The sequence below is a fragment of the Corvus kubaryi genome, unplaced genomic scaffold (genome assembly GCF_017639235.1).
Source record: "Corvus kubaryi isolate FWS band 111438036 unplaced genomic scaffold, C.kubaryi_AGA036_p1.0 37384, whole genome shotgun sequence".
Taxonomy (NCBI): Eukaryota; Metazoa; Chordata; class Aves; order Passeriformes; family Corvidae; genus Corvus; species Corvus kubaryi.
Genome location: NW_024581126.1, coordinates 2,858,437 through 2,878,013, shown reverse-complemented (window position 1 = coordinate 2,878,013; position 19,577 = coordinate 2,858,437). Strand labels below are relative to the sequence as shown.

Genomic DNA, 19,577 nt, shown 5'->3' with positions numbered 1-19,577 from the left:
GAATTCTCCGTGATGCCATAGTGGTGAACCAAGCATTCAGAACGGTAATAGTTTTATCTAACAACTAAGTTTGGTCTGTTTAACTTTTCTTCACAAAACTGGAATTTCGGTTATCACAGACAGAATTATCACAGGCCAGTGGTTCAACTGTTCTGGACAAAATCATAGAACAGTACAAAAGAAGAAGGAAAGATTACGTTGCAGCTGAAATTCACAAAGTTTTATGGAAAATACAAGCATAGGTAGTACTTTTAAATAAATCATTTTTTTGCTAGAGGCTTTATTTCTCATGTATTTTAGCCATAAATAAATCTAAAATGATCTAGTAAGTCCTAAGTGTAACTGCAGAATCAATTACAGAGCTGAAAGACAGCAATGCTTTACAATTATTATATTCTGTAAGCTAGTTAAGTTTTTCCCATCTTTTGCAATAAAGACATATATTCGTTCTACTAATATATGTTACACATAGATAGTATTTTCACAGGTAAAAATATAAATATATAGTACATATATACATATATATATAGATATATATACTAATATATATCTGTTTTTACTAGAAGGGACTGTAATGAGGGATGCAGTTCCTGCTGTTGAGTGGCAGAAGGTGCAAGCAGCTCTAACTTTGTCAAAGTGAGAAGGTGCACTGGGCCAGCCTGCACAGAGCAGCAGATTAATGGGACAGAGAGCACAGCTAACAGGCTGGGTGCCACACAAGCAGGTGCAAAAGCCTGCCATGGATCTGATACCAGGTGTTTTCCAAAACTCAGATTTTACAGTGTGCAGAAAAACCTTACTTATTTTGTCACTGGGAAAGCACAAGTCAGACTAAGTAAATCATGTCCTTGAGGTAGAAAAGATGACTGTATTTTCTTCTTTGTAATGGCAGGTGGATGTGTACAATCCATCTGAAACAACCCCCTGATCTGCTAATACAAAGCTGTAGGCAGGAAAAAACCACAACAAAAAAGCAACCAGAACCCAACATAAACACCCCCCCCCAAAAAAAAACCCACAAATGAGACCACCAAAAATAATGGCAAAGTTTTTCACGGTGAGTGAAATCACAAGGTTTGTAGCTGCAAAAATAATAATAAAAAAAATTTTATACATATATACATGCATTTTCTTGTACTTGGAAATTAATTAAAAGTTCACCTAGACTTTCTGCTTTTTTTCTAGCTTTTTCTCATTATTAAAATCACAAGTAGTATTCAAATTAAATTAGTAGTAGTATAAATTAAATTGAACTTGGAAAATAATTTTATCAGTTCTGGGGCGTGCTGAGAGAGAATGATAAGGCTTTAAACCCATTCCCTTGATCTGTTGCTAGCTGCCAATGCTTAGGGACGTGGCTTCAAAACCACTTCATGCCAGTGTAAGTCAAGAGTGTCACAAAACCGCAGTCCTGCTCCTTAAACCTCCTTTCCTGCTCCGAGTTGATCTAAGCTAAAACTTCCACCTTTTTGGTTGGGTTTTTTTTGTTTGTTTGTTTTGGGGTTGTTTGTGAGGTTTTAGGGGTTGGGGGTTTTTTAGTTTTAAATATAGTTTTGGTCAATACAAAATTTTAATTCTACCCTCCCTTGAGGGCACACCAATACATGTTCCAGCATGATGAAGTGGTGTGGGACTGGAAAAGCAGCCAGAACAGGCAGATGTAACCACTTCCCAAGACTGATACCCTATGAAAACTTTACCTGTATTCAAAATTACACCTATATCTGTTTGCTCTCTCTTCCTAGATTGCTGCAACCCTCTTGTAATCTTCTGGGTCTTGAGCAGTAGACTTGTTTTTTAAGCAGCAGAATGAAAGAAACCTTTTTCTTGGCTAGATATCAATGCAAGCATTTTCACAGTGGTTGAAAAAAATTCTACCACACTGAATACCAAAATGTTCAAATCCTAAAACAAATATTACTGAAAAGGAAATTCCACCACAGTCCATTACATTACAATTCAGGAACTGGACTTGAAACAGGAAATGGCAAGAGAAAATTACAACCTCTCTAAATAATATCTCTTTCCTGAAACCCCAGAAGAGTAAACCTGTGCAGAACAGACCTCAATTTCACTCGAGTTTACTGTTGTACATATTTAACACCCTCATAACATACTTGCAATGTCATTAAAATTGGAGATTAGTTTATTTTTATCCATAAATGCTGAACAGCATTCACTAACTTCACATTCCCATTAAGAACAAATGTGTGAGATCATCCAGGTCTGAGTCAAAGTAATGGCTGTGATAAGAGCTGACAACCAAATTAAGATTTTAGTACCATGGATAGTCATTCCCACTCCAGCACTGAGGCTACAGAGGAAAGAATTTTGAACCCATAAGTTGTCAGAGCTGTCAGAGGTCAGTCAAGTCTCCAAGGCAGATAAAACCAGCTTTAGAAGTTGTCCCAACTAGTGATGTAGATATCAGGACTTCTTTCAGCTATGTAGCAAGTGAAAACAGCCTGGTAATCCCTTTTCAAAACTCTTCTAAATATCCAAGTTCAGATTGTTCAGAACAGGATGGTCAAATACTAAAAACCAATAAATTCAGAAACAACTAAAATAAAGGCATTTCCTGCTGAACTGAGGAAGCCAGATTAAGTTTCAGTTGGCAGCCTTTTCCTGCTTACCTAACAGTATTTTATTTAAAATTCATAACCCTTCTTGACCTTAAGAATCAAGAGTACAGCTGAGAAAAAGAGTGGATCAAACAATATGTTTGATTGCTGGAGTTCATAAGTCTCAATTTCTCTCTCACACCTATGTTACTCACAAATTTCATTATGTTAAATTTTCTTACACATTTCTGTTTTCGTAGCTCTCAAATTACTTACCCTCAGAGAATACTAAGTAATTGATCATTCTTGATTTCTCACAAAAAGCAACAAATCCAATTTACTGTGATGCTTAAATATTTCTAAAACCCCTTTTTTATTTACAATATACTACAATAAAGACATGCTGCATTTTAGATGAATGCTTCTGTTTCTGTCACATGTAAATGATTTACCTTTTTTTAAAGGAATTGCATCCACAGTTGGAGTGTACACAATGCACAAAGTTGCCTTCATACCTTCAAAATTATGATGGTATCAGCATCCTAACAAATATGGCTTTCCTAAAGAGGACAGTTATCACCACAGACACCTTCCAATATTTTTCTGTTTCTCTTACATCTATCAAATATTCCAGATAAATATATATAGCTTTTTTATATAACCCATCATTTGAATTATGTAGCTAAATAAACATTTTTAAATACTGTAAGACCTAATTGTGATATAGAAATTAATCTGAGAATTTTTCCAGTGTCTGCTTTACTGTTACTGTGGGTTTCAGTCTGCTTTTATGATAGTAAGAGTTCCAAAATCTTTGATCACTTTGAAACTTGATCTTTTTGACACTGAGGTTTGGCATGTTATATTCTAGTATGTAACTAAAAAAATCCAGACTGAATTCCTGATTAATTTTTACTGTGGCTAGAATATTTCAATGTAATAAATACAAAAATTAAATAAAGAACGAAAGAAGGTAAGAATGAAACAAATGAAAAAAATCTCAAACTGTCGATATTTCAAGATAAAATTAAATTTTAAGCCTGGCTTTTAGTGAAATCATACTCCAAAGAACCTTAACAACAAGAGGCTACATGCTCTTAAGAAGAAAAGAAACAACAACAGATTCAGGGAGAATTTTCAAGTACTTTTGTACGTTCAAATCCCATTTTTCAGGCAAAGAAAGCTTATGGCAGGTAAACATCCATTTTTTGATCAATATAACCCAAATATTAAATGGTTATAGTCTCTTTTGCTCATGTACAAATTATCTTCCCTCCCTGCCCTTTTTTGTTTCCAAAAATGTTCACAAACTTTGCAAAGATTCCATAGTAATTCAAAGCATTCATCTGGAAACTGGGGATTAACATTAGGCCAAGAAGTTGAGATAATAACGCATTTGATCGCTACATAAAATCATTACGGAATCTAAAGGAGAAAAAAAATTAAAAAGAGGGAAATAAAAAGATAAGGAGATATGAAAAAGAGATGTGGAGTGGAAAGATACTGAGTTTAAAGAATACTTCTGACTTATGAGCGTCCTTTTTTTTTTTTGTTTTTCTCTTGTCAGCTCATAAGAAACAGCTCAGAGGGAAAAGAATGTTATTCTTCCCACTGTTACCTGTGTTCAAGAGTGCAACTCAAAAATTTACTTGGCAAAGAGTAGTTTCTGAATAGAGGCAGGAGAAAAGAGCTTAGTGGCAACTTCCTTGTAAACAGAATCACTATCATCTGAAAACTCAGCTGCCTTGTCACAAAACTGTCCCACTCCTGACAGGTGTTCAGTTACACATTTTATCCTATGTTCAAGCTAGCAGCTCACTTCCATGGCAACTGCTCTTCACGTTGTATCTCTGACTTAACTGAGAACACCACTGCTACCTTCCACATCAGATGGAGAAACGATGACAGCACAGCACAGGAAGAAGAGAGGTTACTAATAATTAGCAAGAAACAAGGAGGATGCTGTAGAGGTAAATAAAAATTCACAGGTTACAGAATATTCTCAGAGCTGCTCCAGTTTTAACTGAAGTATCTGTGGAAGCACAAGATTAATTTAGCCATTAGTCACAGAATGAAAAACAGCTCTGTTGCTTGTCCACTACTTCTACTAACACCTCAACAGCTGTTGGAAGCCCCAAAGAATCACAGAATCACAGAATATTCTGGGTTGGAAGGGACCCACAAGGATAATTCTCCATTCAGAAATGTGCACTGTACTTACTTCCTTCAGATTACTTATTTCAGTCTCTTGTCTTTTATTCACTGATGCTAGTTTCTTATTGTGCTGTATGGCTTCCTGCACTTTAAACAGAAGTTAAAGCATGTTACCAAATAATTTCACATTCGAACAATATTTGGTTTATAACTGCAATAGATGTGCATATAATTTATTTTTTTAAAGTCTTCATAAAACTGCAAATACGATTCAACTACTTTTTCTGTGTAGTTTGATACCAGACTGGAGGATTATCCCAGGTGGTAGCAGTTGTCTGTACCTCAACCAATGAGTTAAGACTTTTCTATATGTTGGCTTGCTTTTTTTAACTGTAATTTAATTTTCAGTGTCTCATTACATCATTTTATTAGGACTTTTAATCTTGGAGGGTTTTTTTAACCAAGAGTTTGCTTGTAATTTTCTGGTGAGCTTAATTATTTTCGGACTAACACAGAACATAATGGGCCACAGAACAAACAAATAATTAACAGATGTACAGAGTTAAGTGCATATAGGCCACGGAAGACAGCAAACAGCAGAGGACAGCATAGCAGAAAACTCTAAGAACAACTTCTATTCCTGCTGAAAGGGAACTTTCTCTTAAACATTATACAGGTGAAAATATCACTGGGAAATTGCTTGAAAATCCACAATGAAAAGCTGAAGATATTTACTGGTTCCTGAACTTTTTCAGACAGCTCTATTCAATCTCTTGGTTTTGGTCCTCTGAGCTTCCCCTTCATCCTTTTCTATTTTCTGATTCCTCTTCATTCACCTGTAATCTTTTTTCTTTATTTTCCCCAATAGTCTTCAGGCGCCACGCTTGAATACAAGAACGCAGACACCCAGAAAGTCCTCTCCTTTTCTGCTAGAAATGGCCCATGATGGGGAATGATGGACAACAGCCTTACATTACAATAAGCAATTTTGCAGTTTTGAATGAGAAGATGTGCTTAAAAAATTAAAATACCGAGGAATTTAACAGCTATCTTCTGATACAACTTAGGAAAACCCCCCAGAAAAACAAGCAGGTCGAAGTTGGTAACTCTCTTTCCTATCGTTCAGCAAAAGTCATGCGCTCACTCTCTAGCTTTGAAGTACAATCAGCAAGACATTGGTTAGCCAGTAACATTCTGGATTTAAATTTTTAAAAATTGAATACAACAAGTAACTTATGTAACTTATAACCACAAATATACATAGACTATGCTACCAGTTTATTCAAACTAGATTTGAAAAAATACTTTTGGTTTCAGGCAGAAACAAAAACTTTAGTAAGATTTAGTAATTGAAAAGTTTTTTTGGTGTTTTGGGTTTTGATTTTTTTATCAGTTCCTCGATATAATTTCCTGTGTGGTCACACACACGACTGTAGCAGTGGATCAGCAAAGAGCAGTGAGGAACCTACCAAGGTTTTGGATGCTTGGCATGGGACAGCTGCTATTTTTCTGAGTTTCAACTGTTGCCAACTCAGTGTTGTCACAGCACAGCAAAACCAAATGCTGGAGGACTTTTACAACATACATACCACTGTGCTGTAGTTTTCCATGAACACCTTTTACAATTCCAAACTGAGATGCAATAGTAGCATAACACCTCTCAACTTCATTCAGTTTCTTATGATGCTCCTCTTTTGCAGTTAAGTGCATCTGCAATTTTTGATCCTGTTAGGAACATAAATGAAGCACCCATTTAATGACAGTAAGTAGCTCTCCAAGTGCTTTTGAATATAGCAGCATAAATGCAAAATCATTCCCAGAACCTTTCAGTTGTCTATTTCATTTTTAAAGATCTTTCCCATTTCCAGACAGCAGGAAGATAGAGACAGCATGACAATCAAAGGGTTTGAGCACCTGACATTTGAGGAGAGGCTGAGGGACCTGTGACAGTTCAGCCTGGAGAGGAGGTTACTCAAGGGGATCTGGTAAATTTGTGTATACATGGGGAGATTTGTGTGTGAAAGGAATAAAGAAATCACAGCAAGACTCCTTTTAGTGGTGCTCACTGACACAAAGGGAAAGACAGGAAATTTCATTTAAACTTGGGGGGAAATAAGTTTATTATAAGGGTGGTCAAACACTGAACAGGTTGCACAGGCAGGCTACAGAATCTGTTCACAGAGATACTAAAAACCAGCTGACATGGCACTGTGCCACTGACTCCACTGGCCCTGCTTGACAGCCTTGTCCATTCCACTCCTGGGATTGCAAAAAACGACACAGCCAAGGGCAATCAGTTGGTGTATTTCACACTCCTAAATAAAGGAATTTCAATACATGTGCTAAAACCAGAAATGCATCAGCTACTTCTAGAGTAGTGGTGACTTTGATTTAGATTAGTGAGACTAATGCAGATTAATACTCCATGCTTCCCAGAAAAATATAAATAACCTTCCAATGCGTAATTCTTAATTCTTCAGTATCAATTAGCAGTTATAGTAGCTTGAAATACGAGGAAATCACTTTGTGTATCTGTAGAGGAAGTTTCTAACTACTTTTGTAAACATCTAACTCTTTTATTTTACTTCTATTCACATGTTGGACTAAGTAATATCACAAAGAAACCCACATGGTAATTAAGTAGAACACATTTAATTAATTTTACCAATTTTTCTCGTTTTGTGGAAACTGTTCAGTGACACATGCTACTGATTTTTTAAAGCTATTTGTTATCCTTGTAACACTAAGATTTTTGTGTTCTTCTTTATACTGTATTTTTTATTAACACTTTCATAGGTACTATTTGGTGATTTTTAAAACTAATTTTCTCTGAAAAGAATGGATTAAATTAATTCCTCAGAAAGGATAACCATTCATTTAGATATCTAATCTCTTTCTACTCCACAGTAGAGCAACACAGCAATTAAAATGAACTGGGCCAAATTCATTCCTGTGTGTAAATTCAAGTTACACAAGGATGCATCTGGCCCAGTCTGTTTGGCTTAGGCAAGGCTCCATTTCCACACAGTAACAAATGCAATACATGTCCAGGCATCAGAGGATAATAAAAGCTGATAGTAATCAAAAGAAATGACCACCATAAGACTAGCAAAACAGGATATACAATACAAATTTCTCATGTTTTATAAGGTATGAAATTAAACACACTACAGCAAATGGAAAGTCATAATGGAAGCACTGGTAAAGAAACACCACCACTTAGAGAAATCACTGCAAGGAATGTAGGTTGAAAATGTTCTTATACTTTCTCCTTTTCCTAATCATAAATTAACTGTTGAAGCAGTTAATAGTTTAACTAATTAAGCTAATTAGCAGTCCTATCTTAACTAATGCTAGGAGGGGAATTTTGTAACAAAAACATTAAAAGGAAAGATTTTCTTTGTTTTTCCTGGTAGTTCCCTCAGGTATATATATTCTAAGAGATAGATGAACAGGGAGACAGCCCTAATTTGAGATCTGAACAGCTTGTGGCAAGATCTGAGGGGTTTTGCAGTTTTTAATATGGACTTTTTCTTAGTGTTATCCCAATTCCTTTCTTTAGTCAACAAGACAGTGTTAGTCCCTCCTCCTCTTTCAGAAAGTTGAAATATGCTTTGCTACTTTACAGGGTTCTTTCCAGGGAGAAAAGGAACTGGCTTGCTCTACCTACAGAAGTTTTATTAAGAGCTCGACACTTGCCTAAATATGATTTTTGATGGCAAGCTGCTCTCCAGGCTTAATGCACAGAAAAATAAAAGCCTGAGTATGTGATTCGTCTCCTCACAGTGAAAAGGTTGTAAAACATCCTTCCATAGAAGACAATCAAGAAACACCAGGAGACACTGCAGGATAGGGAGTGTCTGACCCTGGAGTTGGAGTAAGACCCACAGAATCTTGGTTCTTCTTCCTTACGTCCGATACTGCAAGAACAGGAATTATTGCCCTGCCCTCCACCAGTAATAAAGATAAGCTGGGATGGGGAGTGGAATTGATTGTGGCCATATGGCTTGTTGAGGCACAATGATTTCTTGGTGGAACTAGACCCGAGAAATAGCTCAGGGTCAAGTAGGTGACTGGAGGAACACAAAGAGGGAATTGCTCATATCTCAAAGATACTCTGGAAATTGAGTCACTAGTCAGAGGTACTCAGTGAAGCAGAAGGTGGTAATTGGGAGGTGAAAGTGTCAGAGAAACAAAGGAGGTGTAATGGCATGGGGACCTAAGGCAAAATCACGTGAAAATTATGCAAAGGGATACCAACAGTAAATCTTCGAAATAGGAATTTTTTCACAACAGTTTCTCCAGTTCTCACCATTTTTATACTTTAAAATAATTTGGTTTAATTTATACTGTATCACTGCCTCCTTGTTGTGTTTTTAAACAACATAGTATGATTACAGGCAAGCTCCTAAAAGATGCAGAAAGGAAATAAAAACAACACTCCTATCTAAGATTATTAAGAACAAACCAACTTTTAAAGTTTCTGGTTTTTAACATTTTGCAGTAATTACTTTTTCATTCATTTGGCAACTACACCTGTATTAGAAAACTAAATGGTGGTACGGAAGTTCTCAGAAAATGCCTATACTGCTGTTAAAGTATCTCTGACACATTTTGGCCTGTACCAAGTAGGACTCATGTAAGCAGTTCCTGGGCACAGTTCAGGTGACTGACTGCTGGGAGCAATGTAAGTTACTTGGATCCAAATTCCCTCTTTTCTCAAGAGTGGTAGGGTTTAATCAACCTAGAACATTTGACTGCAGCTTCACTAAATGGTTTCACATACATTTAATTCCCAATAAAAACAGTAAGGGAAGACAAGAACAGATGCTACACACAGAGAGTTCTGGCATTCTCCAGTGTATCATCTGTCAGGACACAAACACCTGACCATTTTCCTCCAGTTATTTCCTTATTTCAGCTGCAGGAAAACAAATACAATGCAGAGCCCACACTCAAGTGTATTCTACCAAGTGAACTGGCTTTGTCGTAATCCCCCTGTAGCCTCCTGACTGCAGGAATGCTGCTGTCCATATGCAGCGAGGTGCAAAACAACTGCACCGTGCGCAATAATCAGCACTTTTATTGTGGGGAAAAAAGACAATAATAAAGACAAAAAATAATAGAAGACAAATAAATCCTTTATTTCTTTGCCTACTGTCTTTCAATATGAAACAAAACCTTCCACTATTTCAAAATTATAGCATATATGCTAAGAATTATATCAGCACTACAATTTTTGCATAAACTTAACTGGATGGCATGCTAAAACATGGTGTTTACGTCAAGTATTAATATTACGTATACTATTCTAAAAGAACAGAATTAAAGGAACAAAACCAGAATGAAATCCTAATCAGCAGGGCACACTCAGTCCCCAGCACATACAGAAGTTCCTTCACTGACTGGCAGGGTTTCTAAGGTGCCAGATATAAGCTGAACAGCACATCTGCTTACTCTCAAAACACACACCAGAGAACCATCTAATCTTTCTTTAACAAAATTGAAATAGAAATGGGTCTCAGAAAAATGATTGGTTCAGAATTTCATCCATTTTACTTTTAAACACTTTGCCATTGGTGATGACCAAGAGTCTACATGGGCTACTACTACTTTGATCCTTAGAATGTACCGCTTATTTCAGTGCAACCATTCAGGGAGTAAAGTTGGTAGAATTTGACCTGGTCTAAAACTGTATTAGCCCACTACTGCAAAAGGTTATAGGAAAGAATTCACTTCTGTTTACCTTGTGGGGGTTTTTTTTATCATTTCATATCAGAGCGTTTTCCATAAATAAGTCCCAACTGTAAATGTTCTGTTTAGTGCTACATGCAAAAGAGGATTTCTAGCACCTTGCCTCCACTCAATATCATTTTTAATTACCATACTCTGTATCAAAGCAAATGTTCTCAAAATATTCAAACGATCAATTAAATGAAAAGTTTATAAACGTAAGAAATATATCTGTTTAAGCAGCTTAGATGCATTTCCTTACAGAAAAGGTGTTGTCCTTTAAACATTCTCATTCACGTGGAAGACTGAGCTTGAAAGTTATGAAAGAAAGATAATATGCAAAATTACCTAAATGTAAGTCCAATAATTTAGTATATTTTCAACACATTTTTAGATCAGCTGCATTTTACGAATAAATACAAGTTAAAAGTGAAGTAAGACAAAACACATTTTATGTTGCCTTTGATCTTTAACTTGTAGCCTTATCTCCCAGGTCAGAGGGCACATTATTCAATTTCACCATATTTTGTGTAAAACCACTGTAGCGTTGAAGATGACTTTCAGTACAAATGTCATGGTACTTAAAGCTAAACTGGACTCTAGTTTTTTGAGCTTCTTAATTAAAATCACAGTTTGTAATGGTCTGACAATATTATCTTTATTCTTTCCAGTTGAGCAGCAGCAGAATTTTCACAGCATTTATTCAATCAAGCCTAGCAATGTTTCTGTGGCTCACTCTTTCACTTCCTAAAACAGACAACAGGGTTCAGAGCCACTATGCTGTCACTCTGGGTAAATTTATTCCCTGTGTCAAAGGGAGTAAGCTGAATGGGATGAAATCTAAACTGTTCAGGGAAACTGATGTTAAGAACTAATTCTGAGGAGCAAAAAAGAGTGAGAGGAAAACCATCCTTTTTTTTGAAAACAAAACTAAGAACTGCTAGGAATTCTGTATTACTTTTTGAGATTTTTATGCTAGATCCTGTTAGAATAAATAATTACATTATTCAAATGACAGTCTATAAAAAAGTCTTTAATCTATAAAGAGAACAAACGTACCAATTCTACTTTAATTCAGTGAGAAAAAAAATACCACACTGTCATCAGTAGCTATCACACTATAAAAACCTAAAAAACCTACTGTAAGATTTTCAGGTTTGAAGCGGATACCTCTTTCTGCTATTTGTAATAATTATCATATATCATTTAAGTATTAAAGTTGGTTAGTATTGCATTATACCCTAAGAAAACTCTTTTCATTAAAGCTCTTCCTTGGTTTTTCATTTGCTTCTATTATTTTCTTACCATTTCATTCAATTTCTTTTGTAAAGTGTATTTCGAAATCTGTAAAACAACAGAGAGTTATTAATTAAATGGTACTTACATTTTTTCTGACAACAACCTGCATAATTAAGTATTGTTATATCTAGGATTTAGTTGCATTTGTTATTAATCCATCCAATACAGTAATACTGGTTTTGAATTAATGATGGCACAATTTCATTTATGACTAGATTCACATTACTTCATAATGTCACTTCAATATTTGAATTATGCAAAACCACTGTACACTGATTTTTTACCAGAGGAGTTTTGAAAAAATGCATAAATCCTTGTGTTTTCTGGCAGGTATCATAAAAACAATGTGCAAATGGACGACAGCCTGTAAACTAGACTCTCAGAAATAAACAGAGAAGAAGACAAAGATAGAAATGAAAGTATTCCCTCAACTCCTGCAGGAAGAGAAGGGTGTTCCCTGTTGGAAAAAACCCAATAACATCTCATTAGATATTCTAAGTGGTAGCATATAAAGATATGATGTACCAATCTCACATGCTTTAATAATATAAGGCTGACATTAGGAGATATTAACACTATTTTAATACCCCATTGACAGAGTATTTTGATTTGCATAATGCTTAAGTATAAGAGGGGAAAAAAAAGAGTAATGTCAAAGAACCCAGAGTATGCACATCTTATACAGAAAATATTATTCCTAGGAAAAACGTAGAGAACAATAATTTTAAGGTAGGGTTATGACCCTACAGAGAAAAACAGAGAACTGAATAAAAAAATTCTTCACTCTTATATCAGGCTCACTTCCAAACAATTTCCCTCGGACCACGTGTCCACTGTGACCTCCTGCTTCCTCAAGCCACAGCAGAATTTCCTAGATCTGAACTATGCGGGGATATAAATGCTTGATCTGTGAACATTAAACATTTAAGATTTTTTTTTTTATTTGTGGTTTACCTTACAAAAGAAGGACCACTGGAATCTTTCATTACTCTTGCCGTCCACATATTATGTTCAGCAGACCATGGAGGGATGGATATCCTACATCATCTGTGCTATGCCAAGGTTTGAGCAAGGCAAACATCCTTACAGTTATTGCACAGAGGGCCAGACATGGAAATTAATTTCTTTTGCCCCAAAAATACATTTAGTGTTAACTAAGTGATTAAACAAACAGTCTGATACCAAGTAAATGCATTCCATTATAAGAGAATGTTAGTAAGAACCAAGAGAAGCTGCAAAATCATGGTAATAATCCATTGTAACCCTTTTGTTTTCAATAGAATTTTTATCCCACACAGTTTTGGATAGAAAAATAATTAATTCCTGGTAACATCTGAAATCTGGCAATGCTAGTAATCCATTTTCAATATATCTGCATTGGTCTTAAGCCACGGATGATGTGTAAATACAGAAACCTCCCAGTGAGACAAAGGAAAGCGCCCAAAACCACAGGGAACACTGCGAGTTGCAGGCACAGTGTGAATATTTATTTCTATTTAGGAGTCCAAAAGCAGGGATCCCAGACAGGTGAGAAGTAAGACAAGAATGGGAAGAAAAAGGAAGGCTGTGGAAATGAAAAGAAAGCACATTTCACACACTGTTTGGACTTTTGAGTCTTCTGGAGGAAAAGAACATTAGCCGGAAGGTTAACTTGAAGTAGTCTTGACACTGAAGACTGGAACAGAAACTCAGTGTTAGAAAGTGAGGTGTACACATCCCAGAGAGATTAAATAAGAAGGCTTTAAAGATCCTCTTAAAAGCAACTATTTTCTTAATAGTAAAACACCTAAAACTGAAACACTTGCATTCCAAGAAAAGTTATTTTACAAAAACAATAGTTTACCTGTAATGCTCTTAAAGTTTCTTTCAATCCATCGATTTCTTTTTCTTTTGTTTCGACAGCAAGCTGGTATTTTCCCTTTCAACAAAAGCTGTACTTCAGGATTTGGGCAGAATAAATACATTTACAACAAGAATTTATCAAAAAGAATGTTACAAAAACAAAGTGTTACTCTGCTGTGACAGAAAAATTCATTGGGGAAAAATTCAGTTAAATAATTTTAAAATGTAGATACATCTTGCTATAAAAAGAAAAGTGAAAACAAAATAATATCTTTTTACCACTTATGACTCTATTCATCAAGTCTTAAAATTGTCTGTTCTGGGAGAGACAAGCCTGAAAAAGGCAGAACTAAAACATTATTTATACCTTAACAAAGGTACTAGGTTTTAAAACCAAAGGTATCAGGTAAATCCATTTTCTTGTCTGCAGTAGCAGGACCTTCGTAGAAACACTTGCTCAGCTTTTCCGCTCCACAAAGACTGAACTGTAATCTGTTATCACTAGAATCGCTAAATACATGCAAGCACATTTTATATTTATATAAATATAAATATGTGTATGGGTATGCATATATACACACACATACAGAACTTGCACATGAGAAACTCAAAGGACTTCAGTAGAATTAAATCTGGTAAGAATCTCTGGCTGCAGTCAATCCAATGCAGACCAGAATCTAAATATCAGAGAATATGCCAGTGAACACAAATCCATCCATTCAAACACCCCTGCACGTTCCAGTCATTCCAACATAGTGCTGGCTGTGCAATCTTCCAAAACTACCTCATGACTAATAGTACATATATTCTAAAATGGAGCAAAAACTGGTCTTTTAACTCTAGCTTAATTTATTCATTCAGTTACTTTGGTATAAAGTACTTAAAGTACTATTCAATTCAATGGAAATATTTAGAAGGAAAAATTAATCAGCATACAATTTAATTCTGAAGCTTTCATTCAAAATACAAATCAGAGACTACTAAGTGGGTATGTATGGACAAATGGAATGTCTTAACAAGAAAAAACTCCAAATACAATGAGAAAATTACTCAACCAGAAAATATAAAATAAATATAAATAAATATAAATGCAGCAAACGTAAGATTTACTTTGATATCCTTTCAAGCCATTTAACCAGTTTGAAAAATTCTATGCCAGTTCTTATGCCACATGCAGTATATTCATTTGCTCTAAACCACCAGGAAATTTAAATGAAACAATAGAGGCCACATGCGAACATTCACTGACTTCACTTTTTGAAACAGGTTCATTGTACACCAAATGTAAATCCTTCAGAGGAGGAAGTGGGCATTCATCCTGGCATAAAAACTTATGTAGCTAACAAAATCCACATAAATTCAGGCTAAAATTTATCTTTTTACTGTTTAGGTCAAGTACCTTAGGAATCCAGCTCAGCTAAATCAATAAAATCCCTATTAAAATCTGATTTCACTAAGGCAGTTAGAAACGTTATTTCTCACTACAACTTGGAAAGGTCAATTATCCCATTTATCCCAAGCCCCTAGAATGAAGTAAATTTTGTAAAGCTGCAATATGGAACTATCAAAGAACACTCTTTCCCCAACTGATTTTTAGCATAAGCAGTGACACTTCACAGGGGAAGTTCTATAGGTTATGAACAAAAAACTAGAAGTAACAAAGTTATGAAGATACTTCTTTTGCAAAGGCCGTAGCAAGAAATAGAATTTAATTTAGAATATTAAGTTTATACTTAGGACATGTTTGATAAGTTTTATGCCATTATCATTTGCTTATGCTCTTCTTTGGATGACAAATAACAAATAATTATAGAGTACCTTTTCTTCTTCCATGGCAAACATCCTTGCCTGTAACTTGGTTGTCAGTCACATAAAAACACAGAACAAACAAAAAAATCAGAACAGCACATGGCATTAATATTATTCACGCAATTTAACAAGACATGGAGTTATATTGACCTGCATAGTGACGTTCCTGCTTTTTTTTAAACTATAGGAACTATAGTCACAAGAAGAAGTTTGTGAATGTCGAATGATTTTTTCAAGGAAGAAACCTAACTGCTTGTCAATTTCTTTTTTGTGTGACATGATTGTGATGCAGCATTAGTGACGAATTCTTCATCACCGTGGGCAGCAGTTTCAGTTCCTGTGAATGTTCTCTGCAAGGTCTCTCAGCACTTGTGTTTGCTCATTATAACATGGAGAATAAAACGCAAGAGTGAAACACACTTTCAAATGTTGAGCCGGGTAATTTGTGTGGCAGATCTTTTGCCATGGTTTATGAATCTACCCTTGCAGAGGTCATGCTAACTTAGAGGGGAAAAACCAAACAAAGCAAAACAAAATAAGGAAAGTATTAGAAGAAGCGTTATCTTCTCTAGGAGGTTTTTGAAATATAAAAAGGAAAAATGCCAGGAGTGGCGGCATCTGGAAAGAACTGTCAAAATACAAGCATTGTGCTGTGGTCAGAAGAAAGGACATGATTTTTTTGAGCTGTATATTCTAACATTTCATATGCAATAGAAAAATATTTTCATACCAACTGATAACTTGCTATGATGCATCATATTTTAAAATCCCACAAAGACAAAGGCTTTATTTCGTTACCTGTTTTTTAAAAGCTGCCATAGCTTCTTTATTTTGTTGTTGCAATGTGCCAGCCTGATGCTGCAGAGCCTCCTGCTCAAGTGAAATAACAACAGTGTCAGTTAAGTATTATCTTAGAGCAAATCATATATAAAGTATTTCAAGAAAAATGCTGATTTCTTGTTAAATATTTTTAGAAAGACACAACTGACTAAAAAGCCCTGAAGACTAAAAAGATGCCTTTTTAAACTGGTAATTGTCTTTTCGGTAGGAGCTTCTCTTTAATTCTTAAGAGGAAACAATTCTCACCCCTGGAATACAGACCTTTTGCTAGAACTTCTGTAAGCAACTCTTACCCACCCCATCAGCCTGCAGCAGCAATCCACATCCACTGCCATCTTAAGACAGCACCTTGACACAGTTCCAGGTAGTTACAACAAAATTTTATTGTCCATTAAAAATATAATCCCATTTTAAAATAACTGTTATTCTGTTTATAGTTAAATTTTGGTCATTTAACAAGCTACCTGAAAGAGGTGAAGGAGGGCAGAAAAGACTAAGTGTAAGACAATAGTATGAGATTTTATCATCATCCTGCCTGGCTTTACTCTCATCCATAAAGACAAGAAAACGAGTGAAGAGGTACTTTTTTGAGTTATTATTTCATATCATAATCTCATAGGCTAATACTACACTCTGCAAGCTGGAAATCTCCAACATCTTTAAGCATCGTGCTTCTCTGTAAGATATTTCACCTCTACCATGGAATGTATGCATGGAAGACCAGGTTTTTTAAGTTCTGAACACTGAAATATATTAGGTAAAGGTAGTTAAGAGGCTCAACTGTCCTTGGATAGCTATCTCAAAATATGAGTGTTTAGCTTAGAAATATTAGTGTGAAGCAGGAAACAATTCAGTAATGACTGCACAAAAATAAATATAAATTGAGACTATTAGAAAGAATGAATGGGAGAAAATAAACCGAAAATCTGTTTCACACACAAGGAGTCTAATTGCTTCTCCTGCCTTAATAGGAATTGAGAGTTTTTTAAACATGAAGTCCATTCCAAAATTGCTGTTTTCTCCAGCAAGTTGGTGTTGATTTCACATTGTACAAGCGAGAGCTCTTGCCTTTTGATAGAAGACAAGAATCCATGGAAGTAAGGTGTTCTATACTCATTTACTTATTAACTCATCCTAAGATAAGTAGAGAAAGTTTTTATTTGTGTGTAACGAACAATATACACTACATAAATGAATATTCAGAACTACATAAAAGTCTTGAGAAAGGTTTTTGTAAGGTTGTTCCTTAGCCCTGTGTTCAAGGCACAGGTTCTCCAGGGGGTGACAGGCATGTGAAGTACCCTAGAAAGGCAGAGGCAGTACTGCAGGGACAGCAAACCAACTACTCCCAGTGCAGTATTCCTGCTCACTACAGAAATGAAATTTTATATCCATAGTACTGCCAAATTAAGATGGCACGACTTTAAAATACACGAATTCAAGCCAGTATCATATAATAAATTATGTAGCTATCAGTCTGGTTTCATAAAACAGTCATCCTTTATACAATTTTATCACAGATGTAATGGAAAAAAATGCCAGTGCTGAAGTCTTTATAACATACCACTTTCTTGTACTGTATATTCCAGTGAGGTATTTTATTTTGAAAAAGACTGGGGAGTGTCTACAAATACTCATTTTCTAACAAGCCTCACATGCAAGACTATCAAATAAAATAATTATATTATTCCTGTCAGAAATTCAGGCTTGGAAGTAATTTTCCATATATGCCATGTATGTGTGGTGCAGGGAGACTGAAGAAAAAAGCAGGGTTTTTTTTAAAATATGAACAAAATCAGCTTTGATATTGTGATGTTCTGCAAGCATAATGAGTATACTCCCTAGATTTTAAGGAATATATTCTCCGGTTATTCAGTTTTCCCTGCTTGAGTGTATTTTTTCAAGAGCAGCAGCAGTATATTTATAAAATATAGGCAAATTGTAATACTGTAACATGACTTAGCTGAAGTCATGTCTTTATTTCAATATTGTTAAATTTATGGTAAAATGAAATGAATGACAGAAATGTTGACTTAAAGGGAAATCTATGAAAGAAATGGAAAAACAGAACCTTTGACAAGCCAGAGGAAGATGTCTACTTATTGAACTACTATTGTGATCAATATGATTCTGAATTCAGAAACAATCAGGTAACAAATTCAATTTAAATGTCATACTTAGAATTTTCATCTTACTAGAGTCTCCAGGACTGGAAATTTGCATTAGCTTGTTCCTTTGAATTTCCAGAATATTTTCTCACATGAAGTTCCCAAAATCTACCACTCATTGTTTACATCAGCTTTGCTATGTGTCAATGTTAAGTGCAAAATACAGGAATAGAGTTCACCTCACTACCTGTAAGTCCCACCCTTTTATGAGCGGTAAATTAAATCGCTGTTAAGGTCTTAGAATGGGTGGAAATCCTCCCTTTTGAACCCAGAATATTAAGAGCTGCAATGCTACGTTAAGAAAAGCAAAGAAGGGTTACAACTTGAAAGCACTCTTGCTTTTACAAATATAAAATATTTCCTGTTTCTGTGCACATATATATCTTTCAAGAAAGAAAAGCACAGAGTTAGGATTATTAATTTAAGATGGTTAGGATGAACTCCAAGATGAAATAGTCTTCCTTTACAACTAAGATGTTAAATATCCCAAGATCAAGGATAGAGCTGAAATTATTGTTTTTTCTGTGATCGTAAAATATACAGAGTGAAGCCTTTTATCTTGTGACCTAGTGACAGGGGTCATAGGTTTGATTGTATTAAAGAAGGGAATGCATTTCCTAGGAAAGCATAACCTCAGGAGCCCTAACTCTGAGAAGAATGTTAGACTTATGTTACTGAATACTTCATTCTCAACATTTAAAAGCTGACACACTACTTCTGAGTGTGGAGAACATACAAGTTAATGTTTAAAGCAACTTTTTGGAAAAATTGCCACTTCCAGAAGATTGCAAGTGAAGTGGTTTGCTGCACTGATATTTGCACTTGCCAAAGCCAAACATAATACAGAGAAGCTGCTACACAGCTTCCCCCACACTGATGTGTCAATATGCCTCATATTCAGCTAAATGTCTTATTGCTTCAATATTTCCACCTCTTTTGACGGAAGATTGCCAAGTCATGCTAAATATTATTATATTCTCTTGTTAAACACATTTCTAAGCTAGGCACAATCCAAATCAAAATAAAAGCTACAGATGTTCATAACTAAATTATAAGCTAGCACATTCAACTACTAGAAATAGAAATAGCTCTAAAAAGAGGAATTGTAACAAATCAAAATTTATATTAACATATTAAAATTAAATCTCAGCAGGTAAAACACTAAAATCAT

The 19,577-nt window shown here is 35.2% G+C and overlaps 1 protein-coding gene across 2 annotated transcripts in view; it reads right to left on the bottom strand.

Annotated features, from left to right (window-relative positions):
• Positions 1–19,577, bottom strand: part of CCDC73 (coiled-coil domain containing 73) — a 58,463-nt gene that overhangs the window by 21,439 nt on the left and 17,447 nt on the right. For both annotated transcript variants that reach the window (XM_042035476.1, XM_042035475.1), the window contains exons 5-10: positions 16,197–16,268; positions 15,408–15,443; positions 13,591–13,665; positions 11,754–11,792; positions 6,305–6,440; positions 4,783–4,862 (exon numbers count right to left, since the gene is read on the bottom strand). In XM_042035476.1, the coding sequence (XP_041891410.1) occupies positions 4,783–4,862; positions 6,305–6,440; positions 11,754–11,792; positions 13,591–13,665; positions 15,408–15,443; positions 16,197–16,268 (438 nt within the window). The remainder of the gene's footprint in view (positions 1–4,782; positions 4,863–6,304; positions 6,441–11,753; positions 11,793–13,590; positions 13,666–15,407; positions 15,444–16,196; positions 16,269–19,577) is intronic.